The sequence below is a fragment of the Erigeron canadensis genome, chromosome 4, assembly GCF_010389155.1.
Source record: "Erigeron canadensis isolate Cc75 chromosome 4, C_canadensis_v1, whole genome shotgun sequence".
Taxonomy (NCBI): Eukaryota; Viridiplantae; Streptophyta; class Magnoliopsida; order Asterales; family Asteraceae; genus Erigeron; species Erigeron canadensis.
This window is the reverse complement of record NC_057764.1, coordinates 33,139,233-33,160,381: the sequence shown is the minus strand read 5'-3', so window position 1 is coordinate 33,160,381 and position 21,149 is coordinate 33,139,233. Positions and strand designations below refer to the sequence as shown.

The 21,149-nt window shown below is 35.3% G+C and overlaps 4 protein-coding genes across 5 annotated transcripts; 2 read left to right on the top strand and 2 right to left on the bottom strand.

Annotated features, from left to right (window-relative positions):
- Positions 1-1,586: 1,586 nt before the first annotated feature.
- Positions 1,587-8,249, bottom strand: LOC122596491. Of its 2 annotated transcripts, none has more exons than XM_043769073.1 (5): positions 7,191-8,249; positions 5,723-6,447; positions 5,181-5,270; positions 3,255-4,013; positions 1,587-2,132 (listed from the first exon to the last, which is right to left on the bottom strand). In XM_043769073.1, the coding sequence occupies exons 1-5, from the start codon at positions 7,291-7,293 to the stop codon at positions 2,010-2,012; spliced, it is 1,800 nt and encodes a 599-aa protein (XP_043625008.1). In that variant the 5' UTR covers positions 7,294-8,249; the 3' UTR covers positions 1,587-2,009. The 2 variants fall into 2 exon arrangements, with proteins under 2 accessions (XP_043625008.1, XP_043625009.1); XM_043769074.1 differs by having other exon boundaries at positions 5,723-6,363.
- A 2,481-nt stretch (positions 8,250-10,730) lies between these two features.
- LOC122596327 (mitogen-activated protein kinase kinase kinase 1-like) lies at positions 10,731-14,030 on the top strand. Its single transcript, XM_043768880.1, has 8 exons — positions 10,731-11,629; positions 12,184-12,268; positions 12,353-12,415; positions 12,540-12,697; positions 12,776-12,848; positions 12,943-13,002; positions 13,106-13,216; positions 13,765-14,030. Exons 1-8 carry the CDS (start codon positions 10,812-10,814, stop codon positions 13,951-13,953), a joined length of 1,557 nt encoding a protein of 518 aa, XP_043624815.1. The 5' UTR covers positions 10,731-10,811; the 3' UTR covers positions 13,954-14,030.
- An 830-nt stretch (positions 14,031-14,860) lies between these two features.
- On the bottom strand, positions 14,861-16,149 carry LOC122597440 (probable purine permease 10). Its single transcript, XM_043770033.1, has one exon. It carries the CDS (start codon positions 16,147-16,149, stop codon positions 15,004-15,006), a length of 1,146 nt encoding a protein of 381 aa, XP_043625968.1. The 3' UTR covers positions 14,861-15,003.
- Positions 16,150-19,518: 3,369 nt separating this feature from the next.
- Positions 19,519-21,005, top strand: LOC122595762 (50S ribosomal protein L18, chloroplastic). Its single transcript, XM_043768198.1, has 3 exons — positions 19,519-19,809; positions 20,128-20,289; positions 20,705-21,005. Exons 1-3 carry the CDS (start codon positions 19,612-19,614, stop codon positions 20,852-20,854), a joined length of 510 nt encoding a protein of 169 aa, XP_043624133.1. The 5' UTR covers positions 19,519-19,611; the 3' UTR covers positions 20,855-21,005.
- Positions 21,006-21,149: the final 144 nt, after the last annotated feature.

The window sequence follows — 21,149 nt, the reverse complement described above, 5'->3', positions numbered from 1 at the left end:
TTCAATTCCTTTCAAATGACCAAACCTTTCATCACCATGTACAATTGTACATCATCAAATTTAATTCTTAAGTTGTCCTCTACAAACTCCAAGCCCACGAGTTGGAAACTCGGAAGGATAGAATTCAACCATTTTCATAAAATATATCACGGACACGTCTACTAAAATGGCAAAGAACTCATCTCCAATATCTCTTACAATATCATTTTTAACCTATATGTTGCAGTAGCACGCACAATATCTTTTTGTCTACAACTAAACTTCATTTGTGAATTCTTGGTGCTTTCTTTAACACAACACGGCCTATTTTGCCAAGATATTAAATGACAAATTCATAAAAATCTATGTGTCACAATCAAATTCCAGGCAATAATAATATTATATAATTGGGAGTTGCAACCTTTTTTGCCAAGATCCAAGAACGAAGGTAGTGCTGTTGAGAAATTGGAAAGAGGCTGTAACTCACGTGTGTCTTTTCTTTAGTTTTGGGCTCACAAATATATAAATTAGTGGGCTGATGTTAGATATTTTCATGGCCCATACTATAAAACCATAAATTTTTTGAAAACGTTTGGGCATTGAGGTCCTAATGTCCTATAGTTATATTTAGTGATGTCCTATACAATTTTTAAGGGTACTCTGTAAAAATATATAGTTATGTATAGTGCCTGTAGATATTTCCCATACATGAATTCTAGATGTATAAATTCATGCAAAGTCCGTTAGCTATTTTATGCTAGTAATTCTTTATTTTAACATATACTGTACAATTTAGTCGTGGTCGAATCTTACTCGATCTGAGTTTGAGCTTACATAACACGGAATTACAGAGGTTTCAAACCAAGTCCGAGCTTTATCCAGAGGTGGTTGGCTCACTGTCACCCCGCACAGCCATTAGTATATTTTCATGTACATAATTTATGTGGGAATTAACAGAGTACTAAACTACTACGAGTAATATATAAGAGGTTAACCAAAACCAGTCATCTAGAGTTACCATGAAGCATCTGTAGCCTGCAATTGACCAAATAACCACATTGAGAGTGGGCCAAATATAGAGGCTAAAACTTTCAATGTTTGGTGGCTCCCCTATCTCAAGGACATTATAGATCTTAATGAACTTATAGATGTTTATGCATGATATAGGCTATATAGGAGTCTATTAAAATCAAGACCATCAAATGGTATACAATTATACATCATCTAGTTTAGGATAAGCATAGTAGATAATAGACTCCCTTTATGAATCGAACTTTTTGCTTGAAACTGATAGCAGTTCCATCCAGCCCAGATGGCCATATCGGCCTATAAAGGGAGTTGATGGCAGCACCTAATCTAAGACTAACCAAAAAAATACCCAAATGATTTTCGATTATGTGTAAGCTCATAGATTTTGTATCCACGCCCCTTCATCTTTCCACAAAACCCCACTCATCAGAAAACACATACAAAACATCAATATCAAAGACATGTTTCCAACCAACACATTTTTCCCTTTAACACCAAAGCATTACACAAGCCCTCTAAAAGTGCTGATAAAGGAACACACAATGAGCTTATGAACACATAAAGCACAAGAAAAGGGAGAAAGTAAATTTCTGGATCTCATTTTTCTTAAATAAATAATAAACCATAAGCTATTTTGTTGTTGAACCTTTCTCAATAAAAGGTAAAAAGAACCAAAACCGACCATAACCCAGATTTCTTTGCACAATCGAAACAAATATTCCTGAGCAACTATTTTCTATTCTCTTTTTTATCATCAGAAAAATCCCACACGTCTGGAGGGGTCGGACAGCTTAAGGAAACACGGGTTTACAGCAAGCTATTGGAAATTTCACCCGTATGTAATTATTCCTATTCACTCATCCCCCTCTGACTAACTGCAAGGATTTCAAAACTTCCAAATCACTTCCTTTCACTGCTTCATCCCGATATGTTGATCAAGTAAGAAAACAACAGAAAAGAAAAAACAAAAACAAGACATTTTCCCTTTTCTTCAAGCAAATTCAAGATTCCAGCTTAGAGTCAGGTGAAATATCACCATTCTTTCCCATTTGTGAGTGAAGCGGCATCAGTAATTTTGGTGGTGTTCCTTTGAAGATCTTTGAGGCTGCTTGCAAATGCAGGTACTGCACAAGAAACAAGTCCATTATTAATTGAAAGATACATTATCACAGAACCAAGAAGTATAGTCAAGGATGAGAAAATAAGTGGGTCAGATTGGGTTAGATACAAGGACAAATGGATAATAATGTGAGCCAAAACATGCTGGAATGGGATCCACAACACTTTCTATATACACTATAGAAGCTATGTGCTAAATAAAAAGTATATTACTACCAACATAACGTGACAATTATTAATAAAAACAAGTCCATTCACAAATCAAAATCCATATATAGGCACAAAACCAGAAGGTGCCAACACATAGAATTAGAACCATTCCAATAGTTAGACTGTTAAATAAGGGTTGTGTTTTATCAAAACCGGGTAAAATACAAGTTGAAACATGTAGGCCTCCAAAAATCTACCTTTTAAGAGGTGTTTGGTTTGAAACAAAATAACTAAGGGTTTAAATAGGTATGGGCTTTTCAAGACCCACCAAGGGTGATAAGTTTCAAGTATGACTAATATGATGGGTTTAATTTCCATATTTAGAAACCAAACCTATCAACCAAACAATTGAATTAGTATTTAAACCCATTCCCACACCCACTAACCAAACACCCCCCTTATTCTATAAGTAAGTAAGTAAGTAACTGCTCAGTGCCGCCTTCCGCGGGTTTTGAGCCCCAATACCTCGACGGTGTATGGAGGAGGTTAAGATGTAGGCAGACCTTACCTCTACCTAAGTAGAGAGGCTGCTTCCAGTTTCTACCTAAATGGTAGAAAAGGCCCTCCAACCTTTGCATGGGATGAGGATCGAACCCATGACCTCTGTCTCCAGAGGCAAGGGTGTTTACCACTGATCCAACCATGCTGCTTACCCCCTTATTCTATAAAAACCCTATATTCTTGCATACCAAAACTAAGATTATATTGCATACAAAATAGTTTTGTAATCATACCTTACACATGATCATTAATACTAAATATATATAAACCCGGCCCACTTTCAACCTCAATCAAGTATCACTGGTTTCAAGTTGCGACAAAATTTGACCTGTCACCCACCCGCCACTTTTACCATTACATACCTAAAGATTGTAGCTGAAACAATGTTATTGAAGTAACTCTTTAGAAGCACTTACTTTACTTAAATCTCTGTAAAAAGAATTTATCTCCTCTTCTGTGAGGCCTCCCTCTTCTTCAGCGGGTTCTTCCCAGCCCAGTTCACGTAGAAATCTAGCCTCCTCTTCCTCTGAGTAACGAATGGTATCAGAGCTTGAAATGTTTTTTCCATTATTACTAGTAGATACCTCGGCTGCAACATGCACATCACCATTGCAAGGCAAATCAACCTTGTGCTCACTAGACTCTTGAACTCCACCAGCCACATCAAGCGCCACCAGATCATACCCACCCTCAGTTAAAAACGGGGACTCAGCTTCGCCAGGTTTATCACTAGCAGAGACGGATGAACCGGAATCAGGAGTAGCAGGAGTCATAGATTTCTTCCTCATAAGATTAAAAAAGTCATTTCGGCTTTGTGCTTGAGGCGAGGGTTTCTTCTCCATTGTAGCTACACCAAGCTTGCGCTCTGCCACAGTAACTGGCGGATTGTTACCTGGGTTCCTCATAGGAGCAGATCCAACAACTGAGGGTACAGCAAGAGGACTATTTGGTAATTTGCTACCACTTGTTGGACTTAAGTTGTCCTTTGCAATTGGGGTGATACCATTCCTTTCACGTGATGGTTTAAGTACATGAAGTTTCCCTACAGTGGACGTCTTTGATACATCAAGCTTAGTCGACACAGGCCGTGGGGAGTGTGCATGATTGACAAGGTGAGAATTTTGACTCTGCAACTGTGCAACCTTCGGCTTTGGTTTATCAGAAGAATTCAACACCTAAAAAGAATAACAAAGACACATTAGACAAAATACACATTTGATGTGCTTCTGCATTACTACGTATTCAGTTTCCTCCAGTTGATAGATGCGGGTGTCTGTCTCACAAAACCAAGTGCATATAGGGTTGTTTATTCTACACCATAGGTTTTCTACAGAGCAAACAGATACAGTTGCAAGCGACCACTAACATAATCCGCCTAATTTATTCTCCTAAAAATCCTCCTAACCACAAGATGGTGACACTAAAGAAAATAAAAACATAAATGAGGAAAGAGAATGAGTGAAATGTCATGAGCATATGGTATTAAAGGGATTTTTAGGAGGATGAGCTAGGGCTTATGAGGATAAACAATTTTTCATATAGCAAATATAATCATGTGAGAGTAACAAAATACGAACGTGGGTATCTGTTGATAACCAATAAAAATTGTAGCAACATCAACCACATAAATGTGATTGAGTAACCAGTGTGTTAGTAGTTTGGCATTCATATATGTATGTTTTAAGTAAATCAGACAAAATAAATGAAATTTAAAGATAAAAGTACTTATCAATTCTAACTTAATGCATGCCAGGAAAAGATACAGGCAGCCTAGATTTGCAAAGAACAATGAACAAAGAAAGATAAACAGGGATAAAAAAAGACTGATAGCTGGAACAACAAGCACTGGAGATAAGACAGACTAAAATAGAGTGGAGATATAAAAAAGTAGCACATAAGAATTCAAAGACTACCTCATTCAAAGAGTCAATGTAGATACTCTATTACTTTTAAACCACATATAAGATGTCTCAAGTAATTAAAGCACATATTCCTTGATGTATAATGTATTGTAATTGTAATCAGATTCAAAGAAAAGATAAGTCATGTTATCTTTATTGGAATGTTAATACCTCTAAATAATTTGAGAAACAAAGACTTTCAAAATAGCAAAGCAAACCTAGATAAACAGAGGGAAAAAATAAACTTAAAATTCCTATATATCCAACATGGCAACATGAGAGTATGAGACAAGAAGTGTCAGAAGCCATGAACTCATATATTACAGCATAGAAAAAGAATATATGGAATAGCTTTTGGGTTCACAAAAGGCAGCACGTATTACAATTTAGAAATGATATATATACATATGAGTTACACAAAAATCAACAGGAGATTCTTACCAAGGCTTTAGGCATGGATGGAGTCACTGGAATCAATTGCCTGGATTGCTTAACAGCAAGCTCTTCCAGCCTCTGAGTTCCAACAGAAAGCTACAATAGACATGATTAAATATAAGTATATGAAGCAGCAGAAAAGAAATTTGGACCTATTTACACGAGAACCAGGTGATTGAGGTGCTTTATCTTCAACTAGTAAAATAAGAGATGACAAAAACAAAAAAGAAAATTGGTCACATGAATTAAAAGTTGCCCAGAGTGTGTTATTGATACATACAACCTCCAAACCACTTTATCCAAAATTATTATCTCATTTTTCTTATTATTGTAATTGATTTCTAGTAGTTATATTAAACTCGCAGAGTATTTATAGTTTTTTTCTTAACTGGATAGCAAATGTTTTAGGTCAACCCAACCTGACATGGCCCATTTCAACATAAATCAAACAAGTAAGCTAAGTAGCCATTTTGACCAATAACCAGACCCACCCGTTCAATACCTCTAACGCTAATAGATGGTATGTACATAAATCAAGTTTAATCTACCTGGGGAGCAGTATGAGCCCGAGGAGGACCCTGCGCTAAAGTTTCAGCCATATTACGACCAGTTGTCATTGTCGCAGTTGCAGAGATTGGTGTTGTTTGAACAGGTTGTACAACAGACGTGTTGCTTCCATTACTCCCAACTATCACAGGCACCTCTGCCAGTGCTGAGGTCCATCCATCGCCACCAATCACTGCCGAGTTGCCGACCGGTAGGCTCTGAATCGCAGTACTCAATCCAGGAGAGGGGACTCTTCCTACTTCAGGATCTGTATGTTTTTCTTCTGCCCCGAGAGACGGAAAATCCCTCTCAAACGCGATCTTCACACTGCTAACAGCACCACCACCACTTCCAGGACGTAGAGTACCGCCATTGTTAAGATTACTTTTGTTAGCACCACTTGAATCAGCTACTACTTTCCTGGGCCATGAGTCACCACGCTTTGCAGATACACTCGAGTGTGATCTTCTTAGCCCTTCTTTCTCAAACCTACTAGGTAAAATGTTTCCCAGCGGATCAGAATCACGATGCCTACTCTCAGCCTTTTCTTTATCAGAATACCGACCAAAACTACTGTAAGACCTTAAATGAGATGAGCCATTACTACTAGATGTGCGCCGGAAGTATGAAGATGTTGTTCGATCTGAAACAGAAGGGCGTCCTATATCACTATCACTGATATTAACAAGCGACTTATTTCTTGTGGCCTTTGATACACCTTGTTCGTCTAGAAAAAAAAAATAACGAATACAGTTAGATACAGGCCAGAACTGAAATCAGTTGCCACATTCATCTACTGGGAGGTGTTTGGACATGCATTTTAAAAAGATTATGTGATCTTGAATGATCAGAATCCGATAATTAGTTGAAATAAGACAAGTAATATATATAGTGTCAGGGTCTATAGTAGTGATAATCACATAAAAATAAATGTACGTATGTTGGAAAAATTTCTGTTATTTAAGCAATTACATTATTATCAGGTAGAATCACATTATGAACAAAAGGGAAATCTTTGTGAGAAAAGTCCGAAGTCTTGAGAAATGGGAGAGAAAGCTTCTCAGATCATGTTAAAAGAATAGAATTGGTAAATGGGTGATTTCTGACTTTCAGTTCATCATTAAATTATCAGTTTTACTGCAGATAATTGAAAGTCGATATCCAAATACTACTCTATTTTTAAAAGGCAAAGACATTTACACACACCTAACTACCTATTACCTACATCATTGTCTCAAATGAGACTTGAACTGGCATCCTATGTCAATTAATGGGGCACCATAATGCCACTAGGCGAAAGACCCTATGCTGTTTTCCAGAGATCATCTATCACAAGCATAATCCGTTTAACTACACAAAAACAGCTTATAATTGCAATTCAAAAGTCGAAACTGCATCAAACAGGTACTCAATTTTAAAACACGAATCCAAACATTCCCATCTGTTAGAGGCAAAACCAAAAAGAATTACCAGAGTGCAAAGAAGATGACTGAAACTGATGAGATGCTGTACTTAAACTTCCACTATTATTCTTCAACCATTCAGGTACAAACGTTGGCTCACTTCTTTCCATATCTAATGATGAACATCATAAAAACAGAACAACAAACGATAAACGTTCATCTAATAATCTCGAGTATCACAGTCCAAACCCTTCTGCCTTCTCCTTCCAACAAAAATTCACTTAACCAAAGTCATCTACTAAGCAATCCCAATTCCGAAACCCACCAAACTATCAAAAAACTATCTTATCTTTTCCAAAAACTACCATATACACAAACTAAAAAACCAGCACAGCTCGTTATTCGTTATCTCCCCTCTATTGTCAATATTTACGTAATTTCGATCAACGGGTTCAAAAGGCAGCCATATTTGAAAGACTGAACCAACTTATAAGACCCTCATCTCACAAATAAGTTCAATCAACACAGCCAAATCAAACAAAAAAGGAACCGTCTTTATATCATCTATATATAGATAGATAGATAGATACAAAATATATATAGATGTAGATATAGATATCTGTATTTGAAACCCTAATTTATAAAAACCGTCTATCGTAACCCTAAAGGCCTAACCCTAGGTTCTGTTCATTCAAAACACAACCCGAAATTAATATCATTAACGATTAAATTATCAATAAATTTTAAGAACACGAAAAAAACCCTAATTCGCCGCCAAGTGAGATTGGATTGTAATTATGAGAGGGGGAATTGGTGTGTGTGATATGGAATAGAGTGTCTCTGTGTATGTGTGGAAATTAGGTTTGTGAAGAACGATATATCGATATATATGTTTATATGTATATATGTGTGTATATATATGTGTGTGTGTATTTACTATGTGTTTTGTTTGATTACGTGAGGAGAAAACAGACCGGGGAAGAGCCGCTTTGATTGTGGAGGGAAGGAGAAACCAACTTTTTTTCGTTTTATCTCAGTGTTTTTGTTGTGTGTGTGTGAAAGAGAGAAACAGAAGAGAAGAAAAGGGGAATTGTGATGAAGTTTTTTTTCTTTCTTTCTTGTTTGGTGTTTTTGGTTTTTACAATTGGAATTGATGTTGCTATGTCTTTGGTGCAAGGGCTGGTTTTTGACAATTTCTCAGAATTTTGTGTTTTTTTCCTTTTTCTTTGTTTAGCAATGCGACACGGTGACAATGGTAGCGGCGGAGTGATACTGGCAATAACATGATGGTGGTGGTTTTGGTGGCTACCGGTAGTAGTGGTTGTGGTTAGTAGTGTAGGCTATTGATGGAAAAGTTATTGATGCAAAATTGATAGTTTAGTTAAATTAATGAATTAATTTCATTAAAGGTAAATAGATCAATAGATAAGTTAATTAGTGAATCAGGAGTTAGGATAAATTGGATAATTTAATTGCTATTTTTAAGAAGGGAAGGGGTTCATTTACTTTACAATATGCTCGTAATAATTATGATATTATAAGTTATTGATAGACGACTCTCAACAAGATCTATGGTTTTTGTTTCAACCGAAAAGCTTGTCGGTCAGTGACACCATTGGTAGCGACTATCCGATTGCTTTGGAAGTTTGGTGGTCTTTGGTTGAACGCCAAGAAAGTGAAAAAAGTGTGGGCCCAACATGATATATACGCGTGTATGTATGTGTACAACAATTGTACCCAATTTCGACATAAGCAAGGTATGTGTATGTGTATGCATATATGAATGTGTAAAATAAAGTGATGAGTGGAACGAACAAGTCCCATTGACAAGAGGTGTAAGTTTAAAAATACCAATATAACGTCGAGACGTCGAGCTGGTACAACACAAAAATGAGGTGAAAGAGTCATTTGTTAATAATAGTCCAAGTAATATTCCCTACTTTTTTTGTTTTACTCGTCATCTATTGATTATTAAATCTCTGATTAAAGATTTAAACGTTTCTAGGTAGGAACTTAGTATCCAAAGTTATAGTGTGATGGTGTTTTTTTAGGTCATGTCAAGTTCAAAAGATTGCCCGTAAGTAAAAAAAATAACTAGTAGAGACTAAATTAAAAATTAATAAAAAGGTAAAAATCAAGGACTAGTTTATATCTATCAATATTTTACATATATGTATATCTAGTATTTCTCATCATTGTAAATTATTAATCCTCTATCATATTAATCACTCTCTCTTAAATTATTGGATTTGGGGTGAAAAAATTAATGCTCTGTTATATTAGTCACTCTCTCTAAAACTATTAGATTTGCACTAAAAAAATTCACAATAATAATAATTTATATTGATAATGTCCAATGAAAATTAAGTGTTTATATTCATTTTTTATTATGCATTGGTCTTACACACAAGGTGATAAAGAATGTCCAATTATCATGCTATATGCAATTACCCTATATAATTTGTGGATTTTGACATGCTTAATTTGACCTGTGGGTTGGAACAACATCAATGCCCATAATGAATCGTCATTGTTCAATGACCATTCAGGGTGCTTCAAGCTCGTTGAGAAATCATCAAAACTCCGACATGACCATATAACGTCAACAAAATACGACGAACTATTTACGCTCGTGTGATTTTACAAAATATGATTATTAAAGACAATGGGCGCACAATGTGTGAATTTCAAAACGATTGATCTCGCTAGTCTCATGGTGAAAATGAAATGGGTTGAAAGTTGAAACACAAATGCCTATGGATAAAGAATGGGAAGCAATATTCATACAACAGATTTAGCCATCTACAACAAAAGTACAACTTTTAATACACAAAGTATAACTAAATGATGCAGATTTTGTTGTAGATGTCTAAATGTTGTAGAAATATCATTTCCCATAAAGAATGGGTAGGAATTCCCTCAATTTAGAGGTAACTTGAAGGATAAAGTTGGAAAGTTTATTAACCATTGGATTAAAATTAATGGTTAAGATTCAATCATCATTTTTGAATTTTTTTTTTAAGAACAGCGAAGGGCCGAACCACGGGTATCCGGACTAAATACCGTGGGCCTACCCGATCCCCTCCCCCGCCAGTTCCACCCGGTAAATTCAACTCGCTCGCCAAGAATATTGGCTAGAAACAACGCTCGAGATGAGATTTGAACGTGTGACTCGTGATACAATATTCAGGGTGTCCAACCACTACGTTAGCAAGTAAAGAATTATGCTCTGGTGCACCATAAATCTTGGGATAGAGATAATTCAACTTTACCCCTCAATTTATCTCTAACTTGGGGTCTCTCAACCCATAAAGAATTATGCTCTTGTGCACTATAAATCTCACAATCCTCTGGTCAAAATCTCATCGAACCAAATATATATATATATATATTTTACTTTGAATAAATATATATTTTGTAATTAAGGTTAACTAGTATTTAGTTTTAAGAAAAGAAAATAAGACAAGAGAATTAAAAATCCACTGACGTCGTCATCTAGATATCTAGTCATCAAGTGTAAGTTTGTAATAGTGGTCAAACATTTAAAAGGACGTCTCACCCGAATGTCGCGCAGACTCTTCTGAATATACATACACATATACATACAGAAAGTCTGGACACTTCACTTTTTTCTTTATCTGGGATGTTGTTGTTCACAACTTCACATTCACATATAAATATCTAATTCATGTCTACTAATAATAAGCACCACCAAAAGCGCTTAATCCCGCGCCTTGATCGGAGAAATGCCGCGAAAAACATCGATTACGATGCATCCACATCATCATCATCCTCCTCCTCTGACGGATCGAGTCACCGGAACCGATCGCTTTCCGATCAAACTAGTTTCCGAATTGGAGGTTATGACGGCGAGATTGACTTCATTTGTCAAAGTTTAGGCCTCTCACCTGAGGACCTTTTTATTAACCCAGTTGAATGGAACGCTCACAATCATAGTATCAATCATGACGTCACTGTTTCTCGATATAATTATGTTGTTCAGAATTCTGTTACTAAAGTTGGGGCCAGTAATGATGATTATGAAGATGACGTCACCGTTCGCCGAAATGATGTTGGGGATGACGTCACTGTTTGTGGAAATATTGATGTAGTTCAGTTGAGGAATGATTGTGTTTGTTTAGATATTAATATTAATAATAGTAATAATAATGAGGATGGTGTGACTAAAGGACTTGAGAGATGGAATAAGGAAAGTGAAAGTGGGATAAAAGGTGTATGGCCGGGGGCGTTAGTAGCTCCGCCCCCGGTCAGGCTGAGTAGAGTGATGGTGGATGATTTCGGATCGAATTGGGAATTGATTCGGGGTTTTAGCGGGCCGGATTTAAAGGAAGATGTTTTGGTTAATGATGGAGGTGATAATGATGGGGATGAGGTTATTTCGAATGCAGGGCCTTTGAAGTATAGTAGTACTAGTATTAAGAACTGGCAGAAGGGGGAGTTTCTTGGAAGGGGGTCATACGGAACTGTGTATGAAGGCTTCACCGAGTAAGTACTCGTGAAATCTTTACTGCAAATTGTTATTTCCGCTTTTTGTAGTTTATAGATAGATGGTGCTTTCTCTATTGTTTTCACCGATATTTCTTTGAACCTTCTATAGTTGTATTTTAACTATACCATTAGATAGATTGATATAACAACACGTACCATTTTAGGGCATGGCAACATCAATTTAGCCCTTCCATGGTTTTATGCATAATGCCAACTCTGGTGTATATGGTTCTAAATGCATGATTATATGTATGGATTTTGTCCCTGGGAAAACATATTATAATTGTCATAGGAACAAGTAGGGGATTCTTTAATAAGGGATGGATAGTTTCTTATTTGTAGAAACTTTACTTAGGAGATATGACATTAGCAGATCTTAAGTTTTAAGGGAGAAAAAGGGGGTCACAACCAGGTTGTCGACAACATGAAACCAAAACAATCAGGAAAATGATATTGTTGAATATATGGCAATACCTCGCTGATAAAAACAAGGAAAGTGCCTCATCATGTTGAAAGAAGTAATTTCATATCTGATAAATATCTGTTTGCAGACATGGGTTTTTCTTTGCTGTGAAAGAAGTTTCTCTGCTTGATGAAGGAAGCCAAGGAAAGCAGAGCATCGTTCAACTTGAACAGGTGTTTCATGAGTTGCCTTTTCTTCTTGTTAGACATAATTTATTCTGCATACTTATTTATCCTTGAATTTTCATTTATTTTCAGGAGATATCTTTATTAAGCCAATTTAAACACGAGAACGTAGTTCGATATCTTGGGACTGATACAGTATGTTTTTTTTCCTTTTACTAAGATTGTTCTTGATCTTTATAGAAACCCAAGCTTCCAGGTTATCAGTTATTGTATCTATGTTGCGTGTTAATCTTTGTTATATCATGGAATGGTGTATCAGTGTGATGGCAAACTATACATTTTTCTTGAGCTTGTAACTAAAGGTTCGCTAGCTAAACTTTATCAAAAGTATCACTTGGGAGATTCTCAAGTCTCTGCATACACCAGGCAGATTTTGGGAGGGCTGAATTACTTGCATGAACGCGACGTGGTTCATAGGTAAAAGTTGTTCCTTTTAGTTGATGTGATTTTGTTGTTAATTGCTTGGCCTTTTCCTAATTTGAACATTTCAAATAGGGATATCAAATGTGCTAATATATTGGTAGATGCAAACGGATCCGTAAAGCTTGCGGATTTCGGGTTAGCAAAGGTAACTAGGCTCTAGGCCACATTCTTTTTTCATTTGTCCTACTAAATATTCTCTTTTTTGTGTTTGCTGTATGTAACACCATACATCTATGCAGGCAACCAAACTGAATGACATTAAATCTTGCAAAGGGACTCCTTATTGGATGGCACCAGAGGTTTCTTTAGTCTTTTAGAATCTATGGTGTTTTATATTCATCTTTGGGATGCTTAACCACTCAGATTGTCCCGAGTCCTGACAATCTTCTATTATATCCCCAGGTTGTTAATAGGAAGAATAATGGTTATGGGCTTGCAGCTGATATATGGAGTCTTGGTTGCACTGTGTTGGAGATGCTAACGAGAAAAATTCCATACTCTCACTTGGAAGGGGTATGCCCCTTTGATCTTTTTTCTGTTTGTTTCTCAACAAGGCTGTTCAGAGTGTGAAAAAACTTAACCAGTGAAGTATTGTGATAAGAGGTGACAAGATGTGCAGTTCAAACAAGTTGGGTAACGGGTCAAAACATGTCATTCTCTAGAATGGAGACCAATCTGAATGGGGTTTGAATGGGCGTTTGTCCTTCAAAATATGGTATAATTGTTGTGCTAGTATGATTAAAACCGGAAAGTATAACAATGATAATCTAAATCTTTGAACAAAATGATTTGGAGGTTTTATGCATTAAACGAATAGACTTTGCATGACTTTCAAACTTCCCCTTTTTAACTAAATTTCTTGATTTGACCCATTTGAGATAAAAACACGACCCAAATCGGTTGATCTATACATAAAAGATTTGTAATTGCCACACCTAGTGTGCAATCATTTACTAGGCCGTTGTTCCATCATTTCACCTCCCCTTACAATTTATTCCATCATTTGTTATTTAGATTTGCTTTATTGTTCTAATGAAAACATTTGTTTTTTGGATCCACAGATGCAAGCATTGTTCAGAATTGGTAGGGGCGAACCCCCTCCTATTCCTGACACATTATCTGCAGAGGCCCAAGATTTCATTCTCAAATGCTTGCAAGTTAACCAAAATGATCGACCAACTGCTGCTCAGCTATTGATGCACCCATTTGTCAAGGCACGGAGTCTGAACCATGGGGGGATATGTTCATGACAACTGCAACCAAGCCTGGTCCTCAACAATATAGCGGCATATGTTCATAGCTTAAGCCTCTTTCAATTATAACAAGGCAAGTTCACCTTCTGTAATAGTTTGGCAACTAGATAATGAAATCTAAAATATATTTTTGATAAAATATGTCGTTTTATTGCAGGGCAAAAACCGCAAATTATTTATAAGAGTGGTTGATGTTGTTCCATTGAACATCGTCAAATATAGCATTTCTCCGGAGGTTGACGGGAAAAAAATTCTCTTCAATATGTAGTTAGTTGAGAAATGTGAAGATGTGTGTTGTGTGAGAATTGATTCATGTCTCATTCACTGTGTTTTTTCTTGCTTGCGGCCGGTTTGGTTTGCTATTCCTTATAGTTATCTTTTTTTGGGTAAAAGGGTGTTGGAAAATGTATGTTTTGGCCAGCAAGTGTATATAATCGTGTGTTCGGAGTAAGGTTGTATATGAGGTTGTCAAAATCGAAGAAAAGAAAGGTCGTGTACATGATTGGAGTATATCTTGGTATATCTTGAAAGTTTGAAATTGCTAATATATATGTTGTACATGTTATCCTTAGATAATTTTCTGGCAAGAAAGGTTGAAACAAATCCGAAAAGAGCCAATGTAAGTTTCTATAATTATGTGCTCAAAGGTATAATATTCAACTTACGTATTGATTAGTGATAGAGTATGAATATAAGTTGTCTAAGTAGTTACCCACTTTGTCAACTGTCCTATTTTTATCTTTTGCGTCTATTTTTCTAAACTTTGACTTCAAAATTTTCTGTGTGTATTTATATAACAAATATGAATGAATTAGTGTCTCAAATGTATTATATACCACAAGCAAGATTATTTATGGTCAAAAAGTAAAAACAAACAGTATAGGAGTAGTAAAAGTTAGTATCCTTCGATAATTATTTAGATTCAAAAAAACATAAAAAATAGAAAATAAGGAAACATGATCCAATCATAAGCTATACTTATGATTTACAAATTTTGGAGATAATAGCAACACATAGTATGTAGCTTCCAGTAAAAGTTAGTATTGATTATGAAGGTTCTGGTAATGTTTCAACAACCTCGTCAACTACCTCTTCAACAACCTCGTCAATAACTTCACTTTGAATTGCGGGTTGGGACTCATCAAGATAATGTTGGTACACATAAGAAGCAAAACCCCATATAGCCAGCACTGTGGCAATTACCTTAATCCCATTCATCTTTTCATGAAATACGATAACTGCCAGAACCGGAATAATGGGTAGAGCCAGAGTACTGATCACATTAGAAAAGAGTGATGACACCTCAAAGATCAACCCAACTCCACCAATTGTAGCAATTTGCCATGCAATCGCGACGCAAATAATAATAACCCAATATGATATATTTCCTAATTCAAAGCTCACCATTTCACCCTGCAAGTCGTTCCATTGACCACTCACGAATAATGCGATGATTGTGACTATTGATGCCACTAATGACTGGTAGATAATCATATTCAATACTATAGAGAAAGTTTCTCCTTTTAGTACTTTTTGAAATGACAATTGAGTTAAGGAAAGGCCTAATGAATAAAGTGCAGATGCAACGATCGTAACTACAAATCCTAACTTTAAATGTTGTTGATCTTGTGACACACCTACTTGATTTTCTTCTGAATCACTTTGAAGGACTAATAAAACTGTTGATATTGTTAAAAGTACTAATGAGTTGATAATCAAGGGCGTCAATTTTTGGGCATTTAGAAAGAAAGCAAAGAAAGCGTTGAAAGCGAGTTGTGTTGTGCTAATGAGTGAAAATGTTGATAAGGGAAGGTAGTATAATCCAAGTGAGTATAATATACTTGTTACTGATTGTAGTAATCCAAGAGAAATGTAGATTCCTGAAAGAACCCAAAGGGAAGGTTGTGTGTTTTGTGTGTTATTATTTGTATTTAGTTGATGATATGTTAATGGTTTAAAATATAGATAAAAAGGTATAAGAATAGGAAAGCCAATAGTTTCTACTAGTGATGTCAACCAAACATTTTTTCCACCTTTGTTGTAGTATAGTCTTACAAGGAGGGTTGCCAATATTTGCCCAAAAAGGACACAAAGGGTGTATGTGGCCATTTTAAGCCACCATTTTCTGTCTGTGGTTCTAACAATTGTGGCAGCAACATCATTTGATGAGGATTGTGGCTCCCTTGTTGACATGATGGGTGTTTGAAAGTTGAAATAAGTTAATTAATGGTAGGGAGGTTTTTGGTGGTGAGAATTTGAGGCAAATTGGCTACTAATACTCAACTTTCATCATACATGTTTTGTACATGACATAACTAATTGTAAAAGGTTGGTGGGTAGTGTTTTAAACTTTATTCTTGTCAAGTGTTGTAGTATATATGTTGTTTCATGACTTGTGTGTTATGTACATGCTTAAACAACGAGGTTAATGAGAAATTGAGCAATATGACCCTTATTGGTGAGATTATCAACTATAACATGTTTTTATATATATCAACAATTCGTCTATATCTTGTTCCATTTTTAGATCTTTATATATTTGATCTTTTTGCTAGATCATCTTTATATAATAAAACTTTTGTCATTAAGAAAAAAAAATCATGTAAAGTTGGTACCTTAATTTGGTAAATTATACTAGTATAACTACTATAATTTGGTATTGACAATAAATAGATAATTTAAATAAGCATACAACCCCAGAAATTTTGTTAAATAAAGATGGTCTGGCAAAAAGACCAAAAATACAAAAATCTAGAAATAGAACAATGTATAGACATATTGTTGATATATATAGAAACATGTTATAGTTGATAATCTCACTATAAGGGTACATGTTTAATGGATTCAACAAATTGTATCACATTCAATATATATATGCTCAATTGTACATCAACCTCGTCGTTTAAGCATGTAACATAAGCATATAATCATGAAACAAACATATATACCAACTACAATGCTTGACAAGAATAACCTTTAACCCACTACCCACCAATCTTTTACAATTAGTTATGTCATGTACAAAACATGAAAGTTGATTACTAGTACGTCGAGGGGAGCTCAGCCATATTTTTTTCCCGATCGTTGTTTACAATATAATATGAAAAACATAACCATTTAATATAATGTTAGTAAAATAGAATTTTATGCGATGGTTTACTTTTATGGACCAAATGTAAAGGTTTTAGGGGTAGCTTCCTTCAAAAAGGTATTTGTATTAGTTGGTTATGAGCTAGCCTTCCAATGAAAAACATGAATGGTTGGGGGTGGTGGCGCTAAACAATAAGCACCCTCAGTCCCCCTACTAGCTCCAACCCTACTAGTAGTCATTAATAATGAGGTGACCATACATAATATGACAGTCTTTAATAATGGCAGTTTGTTTAGGACTGATAACAGAGTCAATCACAGACGAAAGTGTCAAAGCCAACAACTTTGCCACAATCTTATACAGGACTCTAATCAAACTTATAATGCGAAAATCTTAAATCAATCTATGAATTCTCAGAATGGGAGTATTAAAGGAAGAATTATATTCATTTGGAAATTTGCTAGTATCAAAACTATACTTTTAGTGACAAAACATGCATGGTGAAAGTTGATTACTAATAGTCATTAATAATAAGGTGACTATCCAAAATATGACGACCCTTAATAATTGTAGTTTACTCAGGACTAATAATGGAATTAATGAAAGACAAAAATCTTAAAGCCAATAACTTTACCACAATCTTATACAAGACTCTAATCAAACTTATAGTGAAAAATATGAAATCGGTCTATAAATCCTTGGAGTGAGTGAAAAAGAAAGAACTATATATATTCAGATTTCAGAAATTTGGTAGTAACAAAAAGTTAAATGACAAACGAGACATTATCAGATACCTATGAACCCAAAAGAGAAACCATCCGGAACTGGGCTTTTCATTCAACATGTCCATACGATAACGTTTATGTAATGTAACAAACTACATGTTTTCGTCTATAGTATGTAAATTACCGGTTACCATTGGAAAGTAACCGTTTGTGCTTAGGGATTATGACATGGGAATGTAACTAATCATGCCAAAATGTTTATGTTATGTAACCAACTACAAAAACGTTTATATAATGTAACAAACTACCTGTTTTCGTCCATAGTATTGTCTTTTCTAACTTTTTCTTACCTAATACTTTCCGGGCCAATTATTTTCACTTCCTTATCATTATTTCATCATTACCTTATAAAATAATAATTATTCTTACTTTTTATGTCACATAACGTAACGCAAAAACTATCTCCAAATCTTACCAAAATTTAATATATGCTTCATAGCTGAGCCCAGATACTAAGAAATTTATATAGACACCACCTTTTCTTGACCTAATATATTTTTATATAACTATTAATCAAACTAGAAAGCTAAGTAATAGTACCTTAAAAAGATGATAATCAAAGTCTATAATCGGTTAGGAATAATTTGGCATATTTGGTTTGACTCAAAACCCGCTTTTCCTCTTTTTCTTCTTCTCTTTTCCTTTCTGGCCGACTCGTCGTCGCTCTTCTTTTGTTCTGCCGACACGAAACCCGTTTTTCCTCTTTTTCTTCTTCTCTTTTCCTTTCCGGCCGACTCGTCGCCGCTCTTCTTTTGTTCTGCCGACTTACTCTCTCAATTTTACTTTTGAAATGATCATGGTGATCATGAAATGATATTTTATACATGGATTTAGTTTCCATGTTTTGCATAAGCCCCCCACTTTACATCTTTCTTACATTTTTAGTCCTTTTAGTAAATGTTGCTTAAAATACTAGGCCCGACATTTGATTTATACGGCTCTTTAAATAACTCAGTATTTATTCATTTGATATTTATTACTTTTAGACTTTAGTAATATAATAGTACTGCGAAACTTGGGGTGTTACACCTGATTTTTGTGCATATAGATTTTTGTAGTATATAGATTATATAGAGTAAAAAAGATATAGACAAAAAGGGATAGATATAGATATTCGTTTTGCTACTTTTGGCTGGAATCTGCTGGTGTCGCCGGAATCTGTTGGTGTCATCGGAATCTATTGGTGTTGTCGGAATCTGCTATCTCCATAAGCACAACCGGTTACTTTCCAATGGTAACTGGTAATTTACATACTATAGACGAAAATAGGTAGTTTGTTACATTACATAAACGTTTTTGTAGTTAGTTACATAACATAAACATTTTGGCATAGTTAGTTACATTCCGAGGTCATAATGGTGACCGACTACGTGTTTAACCGGTAATCCTATACATACTATAGACGAAAACAGGTAGTTTGTTACATTACATAAACGTTTTTTGTAGTTAGTTACATAACATAAACATTTTGGCATAGTTAGTTACATTCTCAGGTCATAATCCCTTTAGAAATAGCTACCCGAGTACCTCGGTTAGAGTATGATTTAAAAGACTCGGTCTCTCGATGAATAACTTGGGTCCGTTAATGTGAAAGAGGGTAAAGACGAGGGACGTTATGTGTGAAAGTGAAACTAGATTTGATCATTTTTTTATTAAAAGAAAAAAGAAAGAAAAAAGGAATTATCTGCTGAATAATAAAAACGTTATCTTGAAAGTTTGCCTTCCTTTTAACAAGAAAGAAAGAAAGGAGAATAAGCTGTTTGAAAAAAAGGAAAAAAAATGTCATCGGTTTCGCTGTCATTTCTACAGAGCGCATGCTGTCAGAAACAGCTGAATAATAAGCTCTTATTCAATCAGCCAACGCCGCCATTGATGTCATCATTCAGCAGCAAAAGAAGAGTGTCTCTGATTGTGGAAGCCAGTGCTCGAACACGACAGGATAACCGACAAGCTCGTCATGCCCGTATCCGTAAGAAGGTACCACCCCATTTTTACATTTATCCCAAATTTTGTATTTTTATTACTAATAATATACTGTAGTTCATATTTTATATATATTATACTTGTTTAGTGGTTTTAGAAGAATATAATAATTTACATGTAATTAATCTGTAGAGAATGTGAGTGAAACATAGATTGAATTTCACTTTTCTAAAGTGAAATTGAATAGGTTACCCATCCATCCATTTGTAGACACATACTCGTGCCTTTCCGAATTATTTTTTAAAAAAAGGTTAAAAAATGTTTCAATTTAATTTAATACTACTAATAATAGAATGGGGCATTTTATTGTAGGTGGAAGGGACACCCGAAAGACCAAGATTATGTGTTTTTCGTTCCAACAAGCATATGTATGTCCAAGTGATAGACGATACTAAAATGCATACTCTTGCATCAGCTTCAACGATGCAGAAACCCCTTTCTGAAGAGTTTGATTTCACCTCCGGTCCCACTATCGTAAGTACCACACTTAAACAACTTGATTTATCGCATATAACATCAAAGGGATCACGTGAACAAGTAGCCAAAAGGTTTGCAGATGCATAGCATATGCCTATTAAGGGACCCAAACTTCTAAGATTAATGTGGTGAAGTTATACTTGAAAGCTCTATTTGCCTGAGGTTTTACGGCCAAAAAATTACTCTAATCATCAGTTTTTTTGGGTCTGTGAATGATTAATAATTACAAATCCGTGCAGTACTTGTTTGTTCTTGTTATCTACAATCTCCGAATAATAGCCTTACGGAAAGATTAATATGTCGATCATGTTATTACCCGCTATTGCTGATAGAATTGTTAGCTATGTGTTTGTGCTTTGTGTCCTCTGTGTGTGCACGGGTTTGAGTGTTAATGTGCTGTTTTTGGTGTAAGGATGTTGCTAAGAAAATAGGAGAAGCTATTGCAAAGTCGTGCATCGAGAAAGGGATCACAGCCGTTGCCTTTGATCGAGGTGGTTATCCTTATCATGGACGTATTCAGGCACTTGCTGATGCAGCTAGAGAACATGGTCTTCAGTTCTAGTAATTTGGCCCCATCTTTTCTGGTTCTTTTTGTATTTTGAGATTGAATCTTTTTTGTTCGCCCTATTTATCTCCCAAGAAGATTTATTGTTGTGAATTTGTGATATGCCAATGCTGCATATATTTGTTAGTTTTAATTAGATTTTCTCAAATGGTGTTTTGTTTAATTTAATGAAATTCGGGAAATCTGATAACAGAAGGGTAGACGCGGCCATTTATGAGTTCAAATTTTTTTATATTTTACAAAGCGTTTAATATTGTAAAATACATAATCAACAGATAGACACTTAAAACAA

What these genes read in the sequence shown, in the direction of transcription:
- LOC122596491 (XM_043769073.1), bottom strand. Translation starts at nt 7,293, where the DNA reads ATGGAAAGAAGTGAGCCAACGTTTGTACCTGAATGGTTGAAGAATAAT. An exon ending in GTCATCTTCTTTGCACTCTG is followed by an intron (nt 6,448 to 7,190) that starts GTAATTCTTTTT and finishes TTTTTTTTCTAG; the next exon opens with ACGAACAAGGTGTATCAAAG. An exon ending in CATCCATGCCTAAAGCCTTG is followed by an intron (nt 4,014 to 5,180) that starts GTAAGAATCTCC and finishes TATTCTTTTTAG; the next exon opens with GTGTTGAATTCTTCTGATAA.
- LOC122596327 (XM_043768880.1), top strand. Translation starts at nt 10,812, where the DNA reads ATGTCTACTAATAATAAGCACCACCAAAAGCGCTTAATCCCGCGCCTT. An exon ending in GCATCGTTCAACTTGAACAG is followed by an intron (nt 12,269 to 12,352) that starts GTGTTTCATGAG and finishes ATTTATTTTCAG; the next exon opens with GAGATATCTTTATTAAGCCA. An exon ending in CATACTCTCACTTGGAAGGG is followed by an intron (nt 13,217 to 13,764) that starts GTATGCCCCTTT and finishes TTGGATCCACAG; the next exon opens with ATGCAAGCATTGTTCAGAAT.
- LOC122597440 (XM_043770033.1), bottom strand. Translation starts at nt 16,149, where the DNA reads ATGTCAACAAGGGAGCCACAATCCTCATCAAATGATGTTGCTGCCACA.
- LOC122595762 (XM_043768198.1), top strand. Translation starts at nt 19,612, where the DNA reads ATGTCATCGGTTTCGCTGTCATTTCTACAGAGCGCATGCTGTCAGAAA. An exon ending in ATGCCCGTATCCGTAAGAAG is followed by an intron (nt 19,810 to 20,127) that starts GTACCACCCCAT and finishes ATTTTATTGTAG; the next exon opens with GTGGAAGGGACACCCGAAAG. An exon ending in TCACCTCCGGTCCCACTATC is followed by an intron (nt 20,290 to 20,704) that starts GTAAGTACCACA and finishes TTTTGGTGTAAG; the next exon opens with GATGTTGCTAAGAAAATAGG.